At 39.6% G+C, this 25,699-nt stretch overlaps 1 protein-coding gene across 4 annotated transcripts in view; it reads right to left on the reverse strand.

The window, feature by feature from the left end:
• Nucleotides 1-25,699, reverse strand: part of LOC110453940 (protein NDNF-like) — a 110,854-nt gene that overhangs the window by 47,678 nt on the left and 37,477 nt on the right. For 3 of the 4 annotated variants that reach the window (XM_021503190.1, XM_021503189.1, XM_021503191.1), the window contains exon 3: nucleotides 14,636-14,998. In XM_021503190.1, coding sequence (XP_021358865.1) covers nucleotides 14,636-14,655 — 20 coding nt within the window. In that variant the 5' untranslated portion in view covers nucleotides 14,656-14,998. Of the gene's footprint in view, nucleotides 1-8,285; nucleotides 8,337-14,635; nucleotides 14,999-25,699 lie in introns of those variants that run through there. The other variant, XM_021503193.1, reaches the window with a different exon arrangement.

Below are 25,699 nucleotides of genomic sequence, written 5' to 3' on the forward strand. Positions count from 1 at the left end.
ACACAGAAACAATACCACGAATATTGTCAGACATTAGAGAAACAATACCACGCATATTGGCAGACAACAGAGCAACAATACAAAGAACGTTGTCAGACAACAGAGAAACAATTCCACGAACATTGTTAGACAACAGAGAAACAATACCGCGAATATTGTTAGACAACAGAGAACCAATACCGCAAATATTGTTAGACAACAGAGAAACAATGCCTCGAATATTGTCAGACAACAGAGAAGTAATACCACAAACATTGTCAGACAACGGAGAAATAATCCAAACGAATATTGTTAGACAACAGAGAAACAATGCCTCGAATATTGTCAGACAACAGAGAAGTAATACCACGAACATTGTCAGACAACGGAGAAATAATCCAAACGAATATTGTTAGACAACAGAGAAACAATACCGCGAATATTGTTAGACAACAGAGAAACAATGCCTCGAATATTGTCAGACAACAGAGAAGTAATACCACGAACATTGTCAGACAACGGAGAAACAATACCACAAACATTGTAAGACAACAGAGAAACAATACCACGAGTATTGTTAGACAACAGAGAAACAATACCGCGAATATTGTTAGACAACAGAGAACCAATACCGCAAATATTGTTAGACAACAGAGAAACAATGCCTCGAATATTGTCAGACAACAGAGAAGTAATACCACAAACATTGTCAGACAATAGAGAAACAATACCACGAACATTGTGAGACAACAGAGAAACAATACCAAAAACATTGTCAGACAACAGAGAAAAAATACCACGAATATTGTTAGGCAACAGAGAAACAATACCATGAATAGTGTTAGACAACAGAGAAACAATACCGCGAATATTGTTAGACGACAATTTGGAAACAATACCACGAACATTGTCAGACAATAGAGAAACAATACCACGAATATTATCAGACAACAGAGAAAAAATACCACGAATATTGTTAGGCAACAGAGAAACAATACCCCGAATATTGTCAGGCAACAGAGAAACAATTCCACGAACATTGTCAGACAATAGAGAAACAATACCACGAATATTATTAGACAACAGTGAAACAATACCACGACCATTGTTAGACAAAAGAGAAACAATATCACGAATATTGTTAGACAACAGAGAAACAATACCATGAACGTTGTCAGACAACAGAGAAACAATGCCACAAACATTGTTAGACAACACAGAAACAATACCACGAATATTGTCAGAAAACAGACAAACAATATACCAATATTGTCAGACATTAGAGAAACAATACCACGCATATTGGCAGACAACAGAGCAACAATACAAAGAACGTTGTCAGACAACAGAGAAACAATAACACGAATATTGTCAGACAACAGAGAAACAATACCACAAACATTGTCAGACAACAGAGAATCAATACCACGAACATTGTCAGACAACAGAGAAAACAAAATTTGAGACGATTTTACATTTATTGAACACAAAGACATTACTGATAATATTGATAAAACAGTAACAAAAGTGGAAATATTGTTAAACTAATGGAAACCAGGGACAAAACTGGGAACATTTTTAAACTGATGGGTAACAGAAATATAACTGGGAATTTTTTTACAATTATGGAAAACAAGAGACAAAATTGGGAATAGCTTTTACACTTATGGAATACAGAAATAGAACAAGGAACATTGTTAAACTAATGGACAACAGAAATAAAACTGGGAACATTGTTACATGTATGCAAATCAGAGGCAAAACTGGGAATGTTGTTAAACTTATGGAAAACAGAAACAATAATAGGAACATTACTAGTCTATACAACCAACAATATGCTATGAAGAGCTTTCATAACTAGAAACCTACAGAGGAAACCTAATCAAGCAATATCGTAAATAGTGGATTGGAAGACTGAAGAGTTTTCTAACTCGAACGCACGAGTTCACGTTAAGGCAGACATAATAACATCGGATAACTTGTAAACAGAAGACTAGCCTGACGGAATAAAACAACAAAGACGTACTTCTTTGTTTAGTCTCGCACCTGTCACAATAACACTACATTTAATTGTAAAAGAAACAAATCGTGCTCCCTTCGTTTTCTTTCTGCGTCTGTCTAGTTCCCATTTTCATGATTTAACGTTTAAGTTTTATTGTATACTTTTTTCTCTCTCTCTGTGTTTCTATGTTGATTTTTTAATCTTGTGCAGACATTACACCTATTGTATGCACGAAGCTATAGGAGCGTGTTGATTAGATTTTAAAAGAATCATGTTGTAGGGAAAAAGTAGTGCAAGTTTCGTGCCGATATTCCTACGTCAGGCAAAATAGTGCCAACTTTCGTGCTGCGCGGTTACTACGAATTTCAGCTTCTCAACACGTCGTCCCTAGCCGAGTGGGTGAGGAGCTGTAGTTATGGAGAGAGAGGAAACATAAATTAGGTATGTCTCATGTTGGAGCCTTCCCCGATGTCTAACGATGTCTTCAAGTTGTACTTATAATTGGCGGGTCACAGCATGAATGTCAAAACAATATCAGTGATATTCGTCAGAGAAGGGCCATTGCATGCGGAAATCTGCCGTTACCATTGCTGTCTGGCGAGACTCATATACTCGTAACGAGCTTTGTACGTCATCGATAAACTAACAGTCATCGCCTCAATTAAAAAGGGTACATGGTGCTCTCACCCCTTGTCTCTACTTTTACTTTACGGAGATGACAATGTGCGTGGTGGTTCCCCGGTCTCCAAAACCTAATCTACGAAAAGGACACCTCGTACCTTGCTCCCCTGGTTACAATTCTTAGTCTACGAATCCGTGAGAAGACATGGTTCACGATGTTCTCAATTTTCAAGTCTCGCCCCTACCCCCTCCTTTTCCACCCACCCACGCAAACATTATCGTGTCAAGGGTCGTTTGTTCTTAGTTTGAGAATTTCACCATGCATATATACATATATGTAAATATTGGTATATTGCTCATGATTAAATTTGCAGGAAGAGGTCATTACCTCCGCGAGGAGAGGGCGTGGCAACTGACTGATATAGGACGGGGGATGGGGTACAGACGGTACTGTGTCGCTAGGGACTGACCACTGATCAATGTTATAATCAGTGATAAACCTAAGCTATTAGTGAATACGGACAATGGTGACACAGGCCACCCATAACACTCAAGCTTTCATGTTTACTTCACTAAGCTTGTCAATACGACACTGAAATTGACGACAAATAGAAGACTACCTAATACCATCCCAAGCTTGCTTATCAACTCCGTGAATGTCCACAGGAAGTACATCTATATACAACGCTCCAAATATAGATAGTACTCATTGAATGTCGGCGGTGTTACCTATCGACTTAACGAATGACGTCAAATACTGACAATTGTCCCTCCGTTTCTTTTCTCTACAAATCAGTTGCCAACAATTGGATTCAAGCGTCATTCTTCAAAAATAGAATTAAAATTAATGATAGAAATTAATGTGGTTTAAACATTGATGTTTGTATCACACTGGGTTGTACATTTTAACGACTAATGTATACTTTATCACTGTAAACGACATCCGTAATTCATGTTTACAAGTGATTGAATGATTAAAACATACCGAAAACATAAGACGCATATCAAGATTGATTTTCCACATCTATATCGGAACGTTGCGTTTAAGTAGTGTAAAGTTTATATACATGATGTACATCAGCACTGCAGACTACACATCTGTAACACAGCAAGATTATTCCGTTGAAGAGGCCGACGCATCAAATTGCAAATAACAAACCTTTAACGTAACAAAATCGGACTGTATACCGTGTCGACATTTAAAACAACACACATGTACCGTAACGAGATCAGACTGTATACCATGTCAATACTTCAGACTACACCCCTTTCCCGTAACGAGATCAGACTGTAAACCATGTCAACACTTCAGACTACACACCTGTACGCTAACGAGATCAGACTGTATACCGTGTTGACACTTCAGACTACACACCTGTACCGTAACGCGATCAGACTGTATACCATGTCAATACTTCAGACTACACACCTTTACCGTAACGAGATCAGACTGTAAACCATGTCAACACTTCAGACTACAAACCTGTACCGTAACGAGATCAGACTGTATACCATGTCAACACATCAGACTACACACCTGTACCGTAACGAGATCAAACTGTTTACCATGTTCACACTTCAGACTACACATCTGATTTCTAACGAGATCAGACTGTATACCATGTCAATACTTCAGACTACACACCTGTACCGTAACGAGATCAGACGGTATAGCGTGTCAACACTTCTGACTACACACCTGTACCGTAGCGAGATCAGACTGTATACCGCGTTGACACTTCCAACTACACACCTGTACCGTCCAATACTTCAGACTATACACCTGTACCGTAACGAGAGCAGACTGTATACCATGTCAATACTTCAGACTACAAACATGTACCGTAACGAGATCAGCCTGTATAGCGTGTCAATACTTCAGACTAGACACCTGTACCGTAACGAGACCAGACTGTATACCATGTCAATTCTTCAGACTACACACCTGTACCGTAACGAGATCAGACTATATACCGTGTCAATATTTCAGACTACACACCTGTACCGTAACGAGATCAGACTGTATACCGTGTCAATACTTCAGACTACACACATGTACCGTAACGAGATCAGACTGTATACCGTGTTGACACTTCAGACTACACACCTGTACCGTAACGATATCAGACTGTATACCATGTTAATATTTCAGACTACACACCTGTACCGTAACGAGATCGGACTGTACAGCGTGTCAACACTTCAGACTACACACCTGTACGCTAACGAGATCAGACTGTATACCGTGTTGACACTTCAGACTACACACCTGTACCGTAACGTGATCAGACTGTATAGCGTGTCAATACTTCAGACTACACACCTGTACCGTAACGAGATGAGACTGTATACCATGTCAACACTTCAGACTACACACCTGTCACGTAACGAGATCAGACTGTATACCATGTCAACACTTCAGACTACACACCTGTACCGTAACGAGATGAGACTGTATACCGTGTCAACACTTCAGACTACACACCTGTCACGTAACGAGATCAGACTGTATACCATGTCAACACATCAGACTACACGCCTGTACCGTAACGAGATCAGACTGTACAGCGTGTCAACACTTCAGGCTACACACCTGTACCGTAACGTGTACCGTAACGAGATCAGACTGTATACCGTGTCAACACTTCAGACTACACACCTGTACTGTAACGAGATCGGACTGTACAGCGTGTCAACACTTCAGATTACACACCTGTACCGTAACGAGATCAGACTATATACCATCTCAACACTTCAGACTGCACACCTGTACCGTAACGATATCAGACTGTATACCGTGTTGACACTTCAGACTACACACCTGTACCGTAACGAGATGAGACTGTATAGTGTGTCAATACTTCAGACTACACACCTGTACCGTAACGAGATGAGACTGTAAACCGTGTCAACACTTCAGACTACACACCTGTCACCTAAGGAGATCAGACTGTATACCATGTCAACACTTCAGACTACACACCTGTCACGTAACGAGATCAGACTGTTTACCATGTCAACACATCAGACTACACACCTGTACCGTACCGAGATCAGACTGTACAGCGTGTCAACACTTCAGGCTACACACCTGTACCGTAACGTGTACCGTAACGAGATCAGACTGTATACCGTGTCAACACTTCAGACTACACACCTGTACCGAAACGAGATCGGACTGTACAGCGTGTCAACACTTCAGACTACACCCTTGTACCGTAACGAGATCAGACTTTATACCGTGTCAACACTTCAGACTACACACCTGTCACCTAAGGAGATCAGACTGTATACCATGTCAACACTTCAGACTACACACCTGTACCGAAACGAGATCGGACTGTACAGCGTGTCAACACTTCAGATTACACACCTGTACCGTAACGAGATCAGACTATATACCGTGTTAACACTTCAGACTACACACCTGTACCGTAACGAGATCGGACTGTACAGCGTGTCAACACTTCAGATTACACACCTGTACCGTAACGAGATCAGACTAGACTACACACCTGTCACGTAACGAGATCAGACTGTATAACATGTCAACACATCAGACTACACACCTGTACCGTACCGAGATCAGACTGTACAGCGTGTCAACACTTCAGACTACACACCTGTCACGTAACGAGATCAGACTGTATACCATGTCAACACTTCAGACTACACACCTGTACCGTAACGAGATCAGAATGTACAGCGTGTCAACACTTCAGGCTACACACCTGTACCGTAACGAGATGAGACTGTATACCGTGTCAATACTTCAGACTACACACCTGGACCGTAACGAGATCAGACTGTATAGCGTGTCAACACTTCAGACTACACCCCTGTACCGTAACGAGATCAGACTGTACAGCGTGTCAACACTTCAGACTACACCCTTGTACCGTAACGAGATCAGACTTTATACCGTGTCAACACTTCAGACTACACACCTGTACCGTAACGATATCAGACTGTATACCGTGTTGACACTTCAGACTACACACCTGTACCGTAACGAGATCAGACTGTTTGGCGTGTCAACACTTCAGACTACACACCTGTACCGTAACGAGATCAGCCTGTATAGCGTGTCAACACTTCAGACCACACACCTGTACCGTAACGGGATCGGACTGTACAGCGTGTCGACACTTCAGACTACACACCTACCGTAACGAGATCAGACTATATACCGTGTCAACACTTCAGACTACACACCTGTACCGTAACGAGATCGGTTTGTAGAGCGTGTCAACACTTCAGACTACACACCTGTACCGTAACGAGATCTGTTTGTAGAGCGTGTCAACACTTCAGACTACACACCTGTACCGTAACGCGATCAGACTGTATAGTGTGTCAACACTTCAGACTACACACCTGTACCGTAACGCGATCAGACTGTATAGTGTGTCAACACTTCAGACTACACACCTGTACCGTAACGCGATCAGACTGTATAGTGTGTCAACACTTCAGACTACACACCTGTACCGTAACGAGATCAGACTGTATACCGTGTTGACACTTCAGACTACACAACTGTACAGTAACCAGATTAGACTGTATATAACGTGTCAACGTTTCAGACCATGCAACACACATCTTTACCGTAACCAGATCACACCGCATTCCCTGCCATTACCAAAGATGATAACTATGAAATCTGACACAGATTAAATTGATGTTGCTAAATATTTCGGACGGAACGTGTTAAAGGAGAATCCGTATTTGTGTCGGAAAGGAAAAGTCTGTCGGTACACAGTGCCTGGCGATAAGACACTTGACATGTCAGCTACACGCGTAACATAGATCGGACTGATAACTGCAGCACTGATAACAACAAACCGGCGTGTCAATCCGCGCAAGTTTATATAGGAAGTAGTCCTAAAATCAGACTTTCGTTTTCAGTGGAACACGCAAATAACATCAACATGAGATTTGGCCTATCTTTAAGTGTTTGAAATAAGGCAGGCTTAACATCACATCAATCTAAACATCGTTTATCTTACAAGGGAAAGAAAACGCATATTCAAAATTAGTTAAAAGTAAATCCAAGCTTTTTCCGAAAACATTTAAAGAGTTGAAAAATGGCAGCCACTGTTTCTGCAATTGACTTTTATTAGTTTTACTCAATAAAGAATGTACTGTAGAAACATTCCATGCCAAGCAAGTGACAAGGGCAATTACAGATTACCTACACATTTTACCATTAACGTTTTTCATTAAAGACGGCTTCATTTAATAAAGAAATAATTTAAACCTAAATATTTTTTCGAGACCTGGCAGCCTCGTTTGATGTTTGGAGCTCACTTGATACAGGAGAAGAGGAGCGTATCGAGGCAAGGAGAGTGTGATAACGGGCCGGCATGGTGTGCTGCTAGTGACCATCACACCGACACGCAAACGAGGCGGGCGTACTAATGGCCGGGAAGCCGGTCCCAGATGTTCCCCGGACTGACAAGATAAACAGAATAAACCTGTCCTTTCATCAGGTTATACTAATTACCAAGCCACACTTACGTACCGAGAATACCTATTCTAAACAGCTTATCTGTGATTTTCTAATTGGACATTTGAGTCATTGCACTAGCCGGCTAATCTACCATTGCAGTATCTATGCCCGTGTACTCTAAACTTAAATACTAAAATCAATCATGTCACTCAATAAACACACAATACTAACCTATCCGGAGAAGTCCGTCTATAGATCGTCGGAACGTAGTTTCAAGCTCACAAGTGTCCTTGACAATGCTCAACTTACTTCCGGTTACCTGGATAGGGTATAGGTAATGTTTCCGTATACGATTCTTTAAAACTCTACAATTTCCACAGAATCAAACTGCATGAAAACAGCAGTAGTGTTCTGTATACTTGATGTTCCGTACCGAGCGTAGTGGTTTGTTAGAAGTAGTAATTCCCACAATGTTGTAACAGAAAAATTGACCATCTGTAACCTTTTTTCATAGGGCAATCTGAAACCTTCATTAAAGCGAACGCAGTAATCGTCATTCAAGTTATTCTGTCCATTCAAAACAATAAGACAGATATCAACGACTGCTAAGTATAGCTTTAATAGCTTATGGACGGAAGTATTTAGTCCATTAAGGTCCTTTACGCCACCAGTACTCGGGTAATTGTATAATTATAAAACAAGACGAAACACTCAGGAAGCCGTGTCTTAATCTAGAATTGGTAATACACGGCATTACATCTCATTGTTGTAGGGGAAATGTACATAAAGTGGACTATATATAGCATACGTCATGGGTTGTCTATCATGATTGATTGACAATCAATAGAATTTCCTCAGTAAATGCAGTTCATGAATGGAAGTTGGAACATGTCAGATATATGGAAATATTACCCGTGATGATAAATATATGTACTGGAGTTAATGTGGGCAGAACGGGAAAGATGTGGGTTGACGGGGGTTGTAGAATGGAAATCAAAGAGGATCGGCTCGTAAAACCTTAAAAGGTGCGCGGCATCTATTTCATATTCATTGTTCGGAAGGTGTCGGTTGTGAATAACGGCGGAGGTTGACCAATGGTGCTGACGCCAGAATGGATAATGGAGGCGAGATTATGGGTTGGTCCGGGAACGCCGCACGCGAGTGTCTCCTGCCAAGGATAGGTACCAGTGTATAAAGTCCTGTGACTCATAGCTCTCCTAATTGTTCCTAAGAAATATGACGCATCCTTGGAAATCTTACAGTATTGATTAGCTTCGGACAGATGCTTACATTAGAATTCGTGTACCAGACGGCTTACCGGAAACACTGGACAGGCTAGGATCCAAGCAGACCTATCGGAAACACATGACACACTATGACCACTTCACCCTACTGGAACCACCTAACATACCGGTGTCTCCACCAGCGTATTGGAACCACATGACTGGCTGGGGTTTCTGAAGCCTAAATGAACTAAATGGCAGACTCAGACGACCAGCCACTACCAGAACCATATGACCTGTTGGGTTCCCACTCGACCTTTCTAAACCTACAGACTGCAGGGGTGTTATTTGGAGATCGAGTAAAACGAAGGAACCTATTTGGAGGTTTTCAAAACGATTAAGTGCTAGTAAAAACAACACTACCAAATAGTTTATAAAAAAAATGTTTTCTACTAAATGTTTTCATATCGAATGACAGACTTGAAAGATGTGTCCTATGATGTTCTTCCTAAAGTTTTGGTGTCACCTCGGTTTCCCTTTGTCGTCTTTGTTCATTTCAGTAAGAGTTGTGATTTTATATGTACTTTAACTTATTTTCTGTATTCCATCAATTCTTGTTTCATAGGTACCGCACGTGTTTTAAATAATATTCCTCGTATTCGTTGTGAGGCATTCATTGAAATACGAGATCATGTGTCAAAAAATAAAAATATTTAAATGATATCACAGCTGTTATATCTCAGTTTTCATTATTTAGGATTCTGCAAAATGACCCCTTTGAAAATACGCTTTATCATTCTATGTTACGAACAAAAAGGAGGAAAAACCAAACTGAAACTGATTGTTCTTACGCACAACGCATTCTCGGTCTATTATTTGGCAGACATTATATTCTGATGTACCTAAAACAATTTTTATTTTCAGCAATTGATCTGAGAGTTAGGAAAACTCCAGCTAAAACCATAAGATACATCAAGTGAAATATTCAAATTAATCAATCTTTTTGTTTTTGAACAGTTATTCATAGAAATTTTCTCTTTTGTTAGTTCCAATTTATCAAAAGAAGACGCATATATCACCAAAACTTTAACACATTTGCGTCTTACCGTTATTTGTGTGTAATTGAATAACATTGATGCTGTTGAAATTTCTAAAGGCAGCACATAGAAATTGTTTAGAGGATAACGTAATTGATAAATTATCCACAAGATCACGCTCGGTGACAAAAAGGGAGTCGGAAACACACTTTTTTTTAAAAATTAAAAACAATAGATGGAAAAATAAAAAATAAAAAGAAACAATAAATAAATAAAGAAAACAATTCATAGAAATATAAGGAAAGGTACATAAATGTGAGATTAAACGTCTAGCAAGCACTGCTTAAATAGAATAGTGACAATTAAATATTTTATATTGTCAAATCAATTTGCGGGTACGTAAAAACCTCGAAAAATCTCCGCATAGCTTACTCAGTAAGTCTTACTCACCTTAATACGAGTATCCCCAATTCTAAATGTACCAGTAGGTGTCCTATACCCATGCTCGATACCTGACATTTCCAATACACGATTACCATAATTTATTTATAGTTTAATGTATTGTTAGCAATTTCAATATTGCAGTATATGTCAATATTTAGGTAAAATTGTAATATATCAATACATCCCAATGTATTGTATTCCTACTTACTCAGTTCATTTATGAAGATGTTATATAGAAAATACGAAACATGAACACCAATACAGGAAGCCTCTGTGATGAATTAAAATTATCTGAAATAGTTTGGACAAAAATCACATTGAACGAGCTTAATTTGGAAAATATTGATTATTATGTATGTGCTTAAACACCCAAACAATCATTTAAAAATTATTTTAATATATTGTCATTTCAAAAACAGCAATATATTGGTAATACTATTGCCATCCGTACTTTTTGATCACCAAATGAAAACACGGTATGTGCACATGAGTTTAACTCATTCACCCCTGAAGACACATTTGCACTGTTCCAATTCAAAGGTTGGAATAGTCCATTATGAAATTTCAGGGGTGAATGAGTTAAGTGACTGAAGTTACATAATTTTGGGGTCAGTTAATATCAATAGTATAATGATAGTCATACAATAATGACCAGCGTATTCGGCGGTTAAAATCCTGGTGGTTCAGCGTCACGGGGTTTCGTATCAGTATTAACCTGAGATAGATAGCAAAATTTGTTTTGTTGAGCTGTTGATGAAGTTGGAAGACATAAAGCGGTCAGGAGCATGTGTAATATGGAATGACCAATCTACATCGGTTTGTCATCAAATTATCACAACAGTATCGTCACTGGACCGTTTTATTGTTTTGTGCCATCCAGTGGTTCTGGCATCTTCTAGCTGACCATATTATCTGTAGCGGCCAGCTGACCACCAATTACCGGTGTATTGATACCAAGCCACTGGACCTCTCTGAACAACGAACGGAGATGACCAGTCCAGGCTTGACCAGTCCAAGTTTTCTGACCTTGGTAGACGCTTGTTACGACTGTATATCCGTGTGATTGATGGGGCTGCGATAATTGCCAGCCGGCCGTTTAGACAGACCCATCGATTACATACAGACATATACATCGCTAGGTCATCGGCATTGACCTCCCGCCATATATTGCGGATGACCAGTGCAAAACAAGATTTCCAGCGCTTTGCAATCTTTGAGAAAATTTCGACAAGAAATATTATCTTGAATATGTTCTTTGTATTGGATTCTAGTTTGCACTCACAGAAAACATTTTGGACTCAAACCATTATAACTATGTATATACCGAATGTCAAGGATGGGGAGCGGTAGAAACTCACCTAAATTTACTGATTATAAGCTAATTGAATACATCTAAAAATCACTTATTAAAACACAAAACCGCCATACGCTTCAGATAAATTACTGCGGTAAAGAAGTTCATAATTGTAGCAAAGGGGCTGGGCACTTTGTAGCAGAGCCACCTGTTGACGGCAGCCACCAAGGTCAGCAGCGAAGCCCGCCAGAACCTCTACGCTTACAAGGCATAGGCCCTAATAAACACAATGTAAACTTTAATACAGTATGTACGTCATCCAGTGTGATGCCTGGCCGATAACGGCAATTCAACAGCCATCTGGTACCGTCCGTCCTAGCGACCGTGAGGGCACGGGCAACGTCCAGGAGTGTCCAACACTACAAGGCTAAATAGTCTGTCCGAGGAGGTCCGGTATGACACATACAGAAAAAAAGGATAGCAAAGCACGTAGGATTTAGTTTAACAATGATATACTCTTTATTCTGTTATTATAAACGTGAAATTTAAGACGTGGTTGGAGAACAGATTGTAGAACTTATAATAATAAAGTTGTACATTTTAGGAACATCACGTACCATTAGTTCTACAATTCTAGACAGATACTTTCCGGTCAAGCAACGTCATAGTCCAGTTCCTGGTTTCAAATTAGATTTATCATCGAAACTTTAAAGAATCAGTTCAAAATATGATCGAGTGTGCCGATTTTTAACGAATGAAAAATTAAATAATGCAAATTCACACAGTTCGTGCGTCATTTATATATGCTTACTAACATTCGCACCTAAATATATGATATCACGTTTTACAAAACAAATCGTTTGTATTGATCGTTTTGTTTTTTTGTTTTTTTTGCATTATTTAGACACTTTTAACCTTTAAGTGTAAGTTTGATGTATTCCTTTTGTGAACGTCTATTTTAATGTTGCTTGGCCCTGAATGACTTAAATTGTAGATGGACCGTACAATAATACAAAAACTAACCAAACAAACTTATAAATAACGAAATAACGAAATAATAATCTGTTAAGTATATCCTAATTTTCCAACCAAGATACCTCAGCCATTGGTCGGCACGGTTTATTACATCGGAGATCCGAACTGTAGTGAAGATATGGAAACGGGAGCTGACTGGGCTAGAGCACACCGTTATTGACCAATAATTGGTTAATCAGGACTACCTTCCGGTATAATTGGACCAGCATATCGTAGACAATTACCACTGCCACGACAAGGTGTCCGCTATCTCTCCGCACAATGGGCATGGAGCAGGTGTTAGTCCAAACTCTAAAAGCTGAGTGGCTGCTGGGTTTAGAAAGCACTACAATCATTTTACGAGAACATTTTAGGGGGAAATAAGCTATAATCGCCATTTGATTTGTTTGTACTTTCGTGCCTCGTTGTTGTTAGCTACCGCCACAAATCTTACATCTAATCTGCACAAATACCATCTTTACAAACACTCTCTACAAAAACACTATCACGGAACTATTTCAACTTTATCCTATCTGCATGTATATAATACAGAGATTCAGCAACTGAGAAAATTGGAAAAGATTAAAACCTAAGTCAGGAAAATTGAAAGCTTTTGTAAATATGAGTTTAGATTGTATCTGAAAGCAGTGGCGTCCTGGGCGATGTCTCCGTGTCTGTTTCTGCTGTTCGGAATTCACATTGACACCAAGTGTTTACATAGTCGTGGTGTGCCGGTCTATCGCTTGAACAAAAACAATCGCGGTAACTCGGTGTGCAGGGTATCAGACGTGTATACCGATCACCTAGCCCGCTGCGCTCCCGCCATACCCTACACTGTACTCAATACATCGTTACTCTGCGTTTTGTAGTTTCTCTCGTTCCAACTTGTAAGATGCCTAGATTCAGAAGCTGGGAGATGCTACCACCGAAAGTGGGTTCCCATTCAACCGTGCAGGTTGTACAGCGAAACGTCAGTCGTCAAGTGGTGAAAAGCAGGCCACAACACTATCAAGTTGTTGGGCCTTTTATATGGAACGGGATACGTTCCTTGTTTGACTATTTACCATAGTATGTATTTGTAAGAATCACAATGGGTTCAGATGCATCTCAAAAAGCTGATGAAATTGCCAAAAAAACACCGAATTCCTCTCGTGAAACAGGTTCCATAATTTATTAAACTAGTAGATATTGTAACGTAGAGGAGAGAGACTGGTTCCTTCTAGTGGAGACAGAAAACAATGTGTGCGTTCAACAACATACATCAGATAAAATAGCGAAGCATACTTCGCTTCTTTTTGTTCTGTTACATTGTGTTTAAAAAAGGCAAATTATGTTAAAAAAAAAGAAAAGAAAAGTGTTTGATACATAATACAAGTTGGAAATAAATAACAAAAAAATATAAAGTTAAATAGTAAAATTTGTTTAAAAAAAAAGTACACGTGGGCATATCGAGGACACGGCTATCTACGCGTGAGTATTTTAACACAGCCATACACGTGCAATAGTAGACAAACAGGGGGCACGTTCACATGGTTAATCCAAGTACAATGCATACAAAATAATACTTACCTCAGAACATCAGTCGGCATTTCGTGTATAGATGACAGCAAGTAAATCCCAACTCGACCACTTTATAGTATACATGGTCGTCCATGATTAAGGCATACCGTCCCTAATTTTGAGTGTAAATACAACCCACAAGAAATTGAGACAGAATTGGACTTCATTGCGCGTGCGTGCTCAGGCACCAATCCACGTGATGCAGTTTTGATTTGTATGATGGATTATCTAGGGACGATCTGAGAGTGACAGGATGGCATTAGGTCTGTAATAGAATCTGTCCTCTCTCTGTACGTCCGAACACACTTTATCTGTACAATCCCACAATCATCGTCTCGTCGTCCGGATTTGTCCCCATAGGCGCGTCCAATTCTGTAACAGAAGATAGCATACTGGTTGGTCACTTATGAATGAATTCAATATCTGCAACGACATTTCATTCATAAATGCTGCTCTAAGTTTGATGCTGGGTCAGGCCCGGGATTGGAGTAGTGGCAAACAGATCGGACTGTTTATTGGGTTTGTGTCGTAATCTGGAAGACAAGATCTTGGCTGGTAGTAGTGGTTGGGGATGGAACGGCAGCTGATAAACTTAGGAAGTGCAAAAAACACGCGTGTATCGGGTTACTGGGGCCGCCTTGGAAACATAAAAACAGAGCAAACGTTAGATTAAAGTTTGAATAAATCAATGGCTCATACAGTTTTAATGTCAGAGAAATATATTGTCAAGTATTTTCTTTCAATTAAAAGAATACGGCGAGGAATGGAGGAGAGAGGGGTGACGAATCGATATCAGTCAACGAGTCTTTGATATATGAAAAAGGATCTTAATTCGGAAATGTTACGCTGGCGGAAAAGGTCTTTATTTGCAGGAGTGACCAGACATAAAAAAAAAACCTATTTATTCGTTATTGTTGTATCAGTAAAAGAGATCTAGAACCAAATGCGGCTACAATTTTCTTTTTATCTGCATGGATGAATGTAGATTGAAATTGCGAAGTTGCTTTTTCATCTTATTCAATTGATGGATTTTATCTATCTTATTCGTTTTCTGTCTTAGTTGCAAATAGAACTTTAATCGAAAAACAATTCAATCAAACCAGATCAAATGAATGAGACAATCTGAAATCGATATTTATATTAAGACTCGACGTCACAGAGAAATGATTACAAACATTGCGTAATATGGTGGATTAAATTATTATCGTCTGGGGGTTCCTAATTGATTAAAGAGGTACATGGCATTGTTACATGGCATTCATGAGGAATCACAAGGGATCCTCGGCCTCCGCCGTTTGTGTGGGCTGGGACACGATCATTCCATCTATATACATATAATAGGCGAGTAAAATTAGAGGAGGCTTCGTCTCAAATAAATATGACACCAAAGTCACCAGCGGCCAGGGCAAGTCCTAACAAAGGCCGACGTATGATGATTATGTTTCTTTGTAATGGCCGATAGCTCAGCTACAACAAAGAGGAAATCGGAATTCCGTGACTCAAATTACTCCAATGAACTGACAATATATATCCCTCGATTCGTAATATACAATATCACGGGTTTACCCTCACTTTGTGCCCAGCGATCCGGAATACACTGTACCCTCAATTGAACCCAAATCTGGTTTACAGTGCTCCAACACGGAGAGTCACGATACACCGCCTAATGGACGTTCATATCCTGTGTCATTTCGCACCATAAACCACGATCAAATTTCAAAATAATATTTTTATTATAAATTTATACTTTCCCATGCCTATCATATTTAAAATATTAAATAACTAACCGTAAATCATTTAATCATGATGCTAGTCTTTATATATGACTTAGTTTTAAGACAGCGTTCGTTTTCAAAGTGGGATTCGAATGGTACGTGATATATACCTGTATGGATGAGCCGGATTTATTAAGACGTCTTATCAGATTGTTACTTTGAACTTCCGGTTCATTAATAATTGGAATCCTTGTGCTATACATATTGGACTTATCATTTTACACATACTATCTCGATCTATGACAATGAATTCCGTATCGACATAACAAAGGAGGTAGACAGTCAAACAAATCATGTATACGTGAGTTTCTGGTACGGAGCCGAAACCGGAAGTGCATACCGTGCTGTAATCTTGAATTCGAGTCTTAAAGTGCAAATAATCTAGAAATACCAGAAACGATCTTAAATGAAGACATTACACTATGTCTGCATATTAACACAGACGTTCTTTAAAAAAAAAGTATATCTATGTCAAAAACGACCTAGCGCTGCTCCGGGGCAGAACAGGATAACACTTCGTGGTGCATTAACGCCATATCAGGGCTCCTTGTACCACAATTTTCTACTACTACTAAATACAAAATAACAATTCTACATGGCTGTAGCTAAATCGTCATTACCTAATGGGAATAATATTCAAATTAATTGCATAAGATTGCATGGTTATTGGTTGATAACGAAGAATTGCATACAAATCGTTAGCCACTGTCTGCCGATCGCTTTGTATAATAACCTAGTCAGTTGATATCCTCCTCATCTCTCCCATTGTCTCTAATGATGTTCGTGGTTTATGACATTGTAGCACAATACATGGCTAGTTTTTGGGTTATCTAGAGACAACGTTCTCTACCCTTGATTACAGATGTAAATCTAACTGGTTTGACTATGTAGCTGGCAATGTAAGGGTTAATCTTTACCTGTAAATAATAATAGTCCTCAACAATTTGGTTAGAGTTGAAAAAAACATACAAATCTGACCGTGATTCGCAATACCAAGTGTGTATAGATGAAATGGTCTATATTTACCTGTATTTTATAACAGTGCCTAATACTATGGGATAGTAAAGATATATCTGTATTTTGCCAAGATTCTCATATCTTTGTGATTATAACAAATCTACCTGTTTTAAATGGTTCTCAAACGTCCGTGTTGTACAAATTTACCTGTATTTTATCCTGGTTCCAAAACAATTAAAGCTGTAAAAAAACACTGTTTTTTTATCATCAGGATACTCTTTAGTTATAGCAATTTGGAGAAAGGCAGATGATATGATAAAGTAATCCCCCCTAACCAGACCACACCTTTGCTGGAGGCAGGTCGTGGTTGCTCCCGAGGGCTAACCAGCTCTATCTGGACACTTTACGTGGATACGCTTCACTTGCTCTGCCTCATTAGACGGGAGGGGGCCATGTTGGTAGGGTACTTCCCCCGTGATCCGTACAGCGCCTCCCCAAACAGACACCATGTACTGGCAATGCTAATGGCCGACATCGAACACATATGTATGCGGTCCTGTTTGGCCACATCAATCAGGGCACTGCAAGGGGAGGTCTGAGGCCTGTTCTTTTAATCTGTTTGACATTGTCTATAATATCTCATCACTATCCTAACACACGCCAATAAAATCTGTCTAATTCCCCCAGGATCTGTTCGCAATCAGCTGTTTTGAAATCATTAGATGAAACTTAATGCAGAGGGTCCTGTGGAGAAGTAAACTCGTCAGTAAAAACAAAACCAATATCGGTATTTTTTGTTTTTTTATTAAAAAACAATAATAATTTCTCAATGGGGTATGGGCAGAAATAGACACATAAAAGTGCTGAACTCAAACTAGTTGTCACTTATGATGACGTTTGAAAGGAATAGTTTAAATTCAGCACATTTTGTTTGTTCTATTTTAGATAATAAACAGCACGGAAATCTGGCAATTTAAGGTGAGTGACTGTTTCCATTTAAGGTTGATAGCTTATTTTGAAATCAATGCCTTATAGGGCTTTCATCATACAAATGAGGGGGTCAACGAAAACAAAACAGCGTTGACTGACAGTGAACCAGAACCGTCTATAAACAAAACTGTATATGACATCGATATTTACGTGTTATATGCACCACGAAAAAGTAACTCACATCCATTTCCCAACAACGACAACAGAGACCTTGAGTAAGCATAATCTACGTATGCCTGATCGATTTGATTTAAACATATTGTTTTGCCAAAAATAAAGGAAAGGAATTAGGCACAAGTAAGTTCAACACTATTTACGCCCCTTCCTTGAAATGTAGCAAATATTTTTGCTGGTTTTTATGAAAATATGCACATTTCTAAATATGGTCATATTTAAATCTACGGGTAAATGAAGGTTTCAAAAAAAGTGTAAAGGAAGGCTTTAGTTAATTTTAACATTTAGTGTGTTTTGAATTTTTAAACAGTATTCGCCCCTAATGAATAAAGTTGTACAGCTGAAAAAGAAGTACAGGCGAAATCACATTTAAATGAAAACTAGGGGTTTTCTACGAGATTAATCAAAAATAATTCATACTTTGACGCATTTTATGTAAGCCTCTGCCTAGGTACACCTCCCCGGGTTAATGCATGGACAACTTCTAAAAGTGTCTTGAGTGTAACATCATGACAACTAGCCTTAACAGTTTTAAGCCTTCCTCAGCCAGACACCTTGACAACTAATACAGACACTACATATTGCGCCCCTTGAGACTTTCACTTCGACAACTTACCGATAAAACGACATAATTATGTACACCGTAATTAAGTCTAACACATGACGTATTGTCCAAGGGATAAATGTGGGGTTTTCCTCAGATAAGATACGAACGTTATGGGAGAAACAGATCCTCAAACTCGTTATGATTAGTCATCACGTTGATGTAACTCTCGACACTCGGTAAACCTTGTGTCTTTATACAATTTGAAGATTAATTAACTCGAGTTGGATAAACATGATAACCATCCATCACTCGTTTGGAAACCTATATACACCTTCCTCATTCAAACACCTGTACTTGTGTTTATGAAACCGTTTTCATGCTCAAACAGATTCACTTCTCAGGACCAATTTCTTGTCCCAGTGATTAACCGACTAAAATTCGCAATTTGTCAATCATGTAGAGGAACTCCGGAAAGAACTAAAGCCAAATATCGTTTTCAATGTTTACACTTAACCTTTTGGTCGTGTCACAAGATTTAAGCCAGTAACTCAAAAAAGTTGTTTTGAGCGCAGAATCCATGCTTAAAACCATTAAATCAAATCAAAGAATAGACCACACATATGCACATATGACAACAAACCCACACAGAAAATATATACGCCTGTCGAAATCTGACATGGAATATTTGTTAACCTATTTCATTGCCAAACCAAAGTCTGTTAGTAAGTAATAGGTACTCGCTCGCGAGTTATACAACATTATATAAAAGTACATAACATAATTACATTATATAGAGGTTTTACCGTTCGGAGAAGATGTGGAAAGTACGGGTAAGTGGATGGCAAAGGGGAGACGAAATGTCTATTTGCGTGGCGGCTATGTAGAAACGGATGCAGGGTGGAGGGGAGGAGTAACTTTGAGGAGAGAAGGAAGAATAATTGGATAAAAGGGAGAATTGAGTTAAATGGTGGTAACACATATATCGGAAGAAGATTGGATGAAAGAAAAGAAAGGACGAGGAAAACAAGAAATACAGAAGACAATGCAGGAGAGAAAGATAATGTGACAAGAAAGGGAACGATAGGAAAGGAGAGGAAAATTAGGCATAATGAGATGATAGGAAAGAGAAAGCAACGCAAAGAGAAAGAAGAAAAAGAAGAGGCATTTTGAGTACTAAAGATGTAATACGAAAGAGGAAGTGACAAGAGTAAGGGAATAAGGACAACTGGAGGAAAGAGAAGGCAAGAGTTAGGGAGTAAGGACAATTGGAGGAAAGGGGAGGTGATAGAAAGAGTAAGGGAGTAGGGACAACTGGTTCAAAGGGGAGGTGATACAAGGAGTAAGGGAGTAGGGACAACTGGAGGAAATGGGAGGTGATACAATGAGTAAGGGAATAGAGACAAGTGGAGGAAAGGGGAGGTACTACAAGGAGTAAGGGAGTAGAGACAACTGGAGGAAAGGGGAGGTGATACAAGGAGTAAGGGAGTAGAGACAACTGGAGGAAAGGGGAGGTGATACAAGGAGAAAGAGAGTAGAGACAACTGGAGGCAAGGGGAGGTGATACAAGGAGTAAGGGAGTAGAGACAACTGGAGGAAAGGGAAGGTGATACAAGGAGTAAGAGAGAAGGGACAAATGGAGGAAAGGGGAGGTGATACAAGGAGTAAGGGAGTAGAGACAACTGGGGGAAAGGGGAGGTGATACAAGGAGAAAGAGAGTCGAGACAACTGAAGGCAAGGGGAGGTGATACAAAGAGTTAAGGAGTAGGGACAACTGTCGAAGTGGGAGGTTATAGAAAGAGTAAGGGAGTAGGGACAACTGGAGGAAAGGGGAGGTGATACAAGGAGTAAGAGAGTAGGGACAACTGGAGGAAATGGGAGGTGATACAAGGAGTAAGGGAGTAGGGACAATTGGAGGAAAGGGGAGGTGATACAAAGAGTAAGGGAGTGGGGACAACTGGCGAAAATTTGGAGGTGTTACAAAGAGTAAGGGAGTAGGGACAACTGGAGGAAATGGGAGGCGATACAAGGAGTAAGGGAGTAGGGACAATTGGAGGAAAGGGGAGGTGATACAAGGAGTAAGAGAGTAGGGACAACTGGCGGAAATAGGAGGTGTTACAAGGAGTAAGGGAGTAGGGCCAACTGGAGGAAATGGGAGGCGATACAAGGAGTAAGGAAGTTGGGACAACTGGAAGAAAGGGGAGGTGATACAAAGAGTAAGGGAGTAGGGACGACTGGAGGAAAGGGGAGGTGATACAAGGAGTAAGGGAGTAGGGACAACTGGAGGAAAGGGGAGGTGATACAAGGAGTAAGAGAGTAGGGACAACTGGAGGTAAGGGGAGGTGATACAAGTAGTAAGGCAGAAGGGACAACTGGAGGAAAGGGGAGCTGATACAAGGAGTAATCGTGAGAAAGTAACGTGTATAGGGAATGTGTTAGAGTAAAGAGGGAATGGATGGAACGTTCTTTATGTAGAAAGGTCCACAGAACTAAATAAATCGTTAGGTGTATCATAACTGTGTACTAGAAATGAGGTTGATGTGTTTTGCTGTAATTATGGGCGTCATAGACCAAGCAATCGCACTGAAACAGATATCGGCGAAAAGAGGAATTTACTACCTGCTATCAACATGTTATCTGCTAGGTCTATTCGGTTGATATTAAGAAAATTTACTTGAATATTATTTGCAGACGGGCTACACATTCTTGATGAGAAAGTTGGTGCTAGTGCTTCAGGATGTATGCATATGTGGCGTAAAGAAGTTGGATTTATTACATTTTTGCCAGTGTAATATCGGATTCTATCAGTTTGATAAAATTGATATCTTTCACACTGTGACAAATATCAAAAGCATTTTAGTATTGACCAATCATAACGGTATCTTCTATTCGCTGCAATCAAAGGCAACGATATTTTGTCACAGATTCACATGAAGCGACGGTAAAATAAGTGGTTGTTATGGTAAATGTTTGGTACACAGACTTAAGTATTTACATATATATACCAGTAATGACATTTTTATAATCAATCATAGTAGAAAATGGCAGAAAACGTCGAAATTGCGTTGAGAATGCCACTCAAAATGGCGCGCAGCCTTGTTGTCAAGCGTGACGTCATTATAATATGGCGCTAACAATTAAGCTTCTGAGTCCCGCCCTTTTTTAATACATTAGCTTTTTTATGTTTGCTTTAAAAATGTAATAAATAGAAAATTCAATGGTGTCTTCAGTAATAACAAATATATTCCACGAGTGTGGCTAATATTTTGATATTTTTCACGAGTGCGCAGTTCTTTTGAATATTGTGTTTGGTGTAGGAGTAACAATGTATAGACAAATAAGGGTCCGTACTCTAAAATAATCACGTTTAATAAAAAAAACGCGTACGTTTTTGAAATATCATTATTGATCGTAAGGCCATTTCGATAACAAATTTGCGTTCGTCGAGAACTGTACATTTCATTTCATTAACACGTACGCTGTACAATAACATATACAGACCATAATGAAAAAGCAAGAGTGATTAAGGAAAAGTGATTGGCGATCTTAGGTTGGTGGGATGCTGGTTTGAGTTTCCTACGTCAGGATCGAAATGGCTTCTTCCGCCAGGGTTTAGAGGGGGATGAGAGGCGTGGTGTTGTAAGCGAAGTTAGAGCAGTAAATGTCATTCTGCAGTGTCTCTCATTAGCGTATAGACACTACCCAGTCTATATCTGAAGTAAACATCACGCACTCATCTTCAGGTAAACCTTAAACTAGATGATTAAATATAAATTAAAACTTGTAATGACAAGACTGTACAGCAGTTCTTCTATTAATACATTTTCTTTTTAAACATATAGTACTGGACGAGTTTGGTGATAAAAACATTCACTTTGTGCAGCCACGTAAAGAATGCGAAGAGTCGCGATTAGTGTTACAAGCGACGTTAGGAATGAAAGTATTCAGACTGGGAGGAATTCGGGGTGTACTGGGCATTTCACGGGAGTCAGGGTGAAGTCTCGACAGTTCATTGTACCGCATATCAGTCAAGCTATATTGGAGGAAAACGAATATCATCTTTATTAAACGTTGTCAACTTCAACCTCATTAAATCATATGGTGGTAGGGACGATCTTCCGGTGGCGGCCTACCGACGTCGGCAAACATCGCGAGATAACAGTCCCTACCGTAGTTACCCTGGTCGGTTAGCGATGTAAACAAAACTTGTACAATGTCAACAACACCGTTCAGTCCAACACAGGCATGGATGAATACGACAGTAGACACATTCAATATCTTATCCAAGAAAAAACAGGTAAATACAACGTTGAACGCTGTGTTCTAAGAACTGAACTTGTTAAAAAAGTAGTAGTTAATTTGAGTTTTCATCTTTTCCATTCTATTGAATTTCCCATTTTCTTTTTCGTTTCCAGTTTCCATTTCACACATCCATTTCTTTCATTTGACCCTTTATGTCCTTGCTTTTTTATGGGTACTTAGAAATATATAGGAAATAAAACAAAGTTAATTTTTAAATGCCAATAGTGTTGACAAACAGTAAAGCGCCAATAAATGTTAAACTGCTCCCCACGAGTCACCAATGGTAGGAAGTACGACTCCTGGAATACTTATGGATTTACGGTAAGTCAAGTGAATGATAATGTAGTAAGATAATGTAAATTGATCAACATACATATCAAAATGGGCGGGAAGTTCTGACATTGACACCGCTCATTGGTGCAAACACATTTCAATGAGATTTGTCTGTAACTAACAGGGAACGTTTGTTACTGAAGTGAACGGACCAGTGGCAAACCAAGTACCCCAAAAGTAATTCCCCTTTACTTGCGCCCTTTAAAGAGGAATCCATCCCCGACACGCTATCGGAGGTTGTGAGAGTTAACCACAATATTAAAGTCGTTTGTGCCAAATTAAATGAAGCTACTGGTTCACACCGCCGTGGGCCTAATCAGAATGTATGTATGTGTAACATAGTGGTAATTTGGTAAGGGGCATACCCGCCAATTCGTTGGCAAATGTTCCCTACTCTCTCACCTTATAATCTTGTTTTCTGGCATTGACCAAAACTTTACATCATTTCGTGTATCAATGAATTACCTTTACATTTGAAGTCAATATTTTGTTGGATGACGTCACTAAGAATGGTTAGAAATATGTGGGTTATCACTATGTATAGCCCTACTCTAGTCCGGAATTTACCTCTGATCATTTGTCATTTTGTTAAATGCATATATGGATTGTGGAATGTTTCTAATGGGCACTAAATTTATTTACGAAATGCATTGCTTTGTGCTGAACGGTCTTAATCAGGTAAATCTATGCAGCTCTACAGTATGAATCGGGGCCAAGGTTGAGTGAGCCGCCGAGGTCCCGTGTAGAACGAGGATTGATTGATTATTTATTTTGTTCGGAATCACGGAAAGTGACAGGTTAAGAAACCCCTTTAAAATAGTTCTGTGTTTCTAGTGTGGACGAAGTATTTATGTATTTGTCAGTTATGTATTCTGTAATACCATAGTTTAACATTTATAAATTCATTGATACCGTCTACATGAGCCCAACACTTTAAAGACAGGAGTTTATCTTTCACGTTATACACCTTTATATAGTAAACATAGACACTGTTTTATGTGTTGTTGTCGTTTTAATGAAGATAAACTCAAGTGTTTGTATTGCTCATTTAAACGTTATTTTATGGCAAACGTTTATTTGTTTTAGTGTATGATTTCTCAAGGATTAAATTAGGGACATAATTGTCCGTATCATCAATGTTTTTTTGTCGAGAACGTTTTTGTTGAATTTGCTGGAAGAATATTCTAACAGATCATCGGTTATGTAAACGCGACAAAGTATTAATGAATGGGAAGATAAGGTATTTTCCTAATTATATTGTTTTACCGATGGAGGCACGACAACGTCTTGCGGGTCCTAGCAGATATCCTTGAAGTGGAGAGAAGGAAGAGAAGAACTGGTGTAAGAACAAACCAGGCTGGTATCAAGTTTGTGAAACCAGGGGAGAAAGCCACAGTGAAGCCTCGAAGCACCTCATCCATCTTGGAACGGGCGCCAACATGGGAGATGAAGGTTGACCTTGACAGGAAGCTTGTGTTTCCAGGAGTAGTGGAAACAACACTGAGGCATGACATGGTAATATGGACAGAGCAATCCAGACACCTCATCGCCATAGAGCTAACCGTACCATGAGAGGAAGGCTGCGAGGAAGCTCACGAGAGGAAGAAAGCCAAATATGATGAGCTAATGGAAAAGTGCAGGAGCAGAGGATGGAAAGTATGGCTCTTTCCAGTGGAGGTTGGCAGTAGAGGTTTCCCCGCACAGTCAGTGTGGAGGACACTACAGTCGATAGGACTCACTGGGAGGGCAAGAGCTACCGCCATCAGACGATTGGGAGAAGCTGCACAGAGAGCATCGTGCTGGCTATGGCACAAACGAGAAGAGCTGATGTGGAAGCCGACATAGACGAGTAGTGGTTTGGCCACCACTACTGACCCACCAGCCGGAGGATGTAGTGATTAAGGGTCAATACATCTGAAGAGGGCTGGCCATCACCTGATGACGTCAAATGAGGTTTCGCGACTAGAATGACAGCAGTGACGGACTACAAGTCAAGGG

The sequence above is a fragment of the Mizuhopecten yessoensis genome, unplaced genomic scaffold (genome assembly GCF_002113885.1).
Source record: "Mizuhopecten yessoensis strain PY_sf001 unplaced genomic scaffold, ASM211388v2 scaffold7547, whole genome shotgun sequence".
In the NCBI taxonomy this organism is placed as follows: domain Eukaryota; kingdom Metazoa; phylum Mollusca; class Bivalvia; order Pectinida; family Pectinidae; genus Mizuhopecten; species Mizuhopecten yessoensis.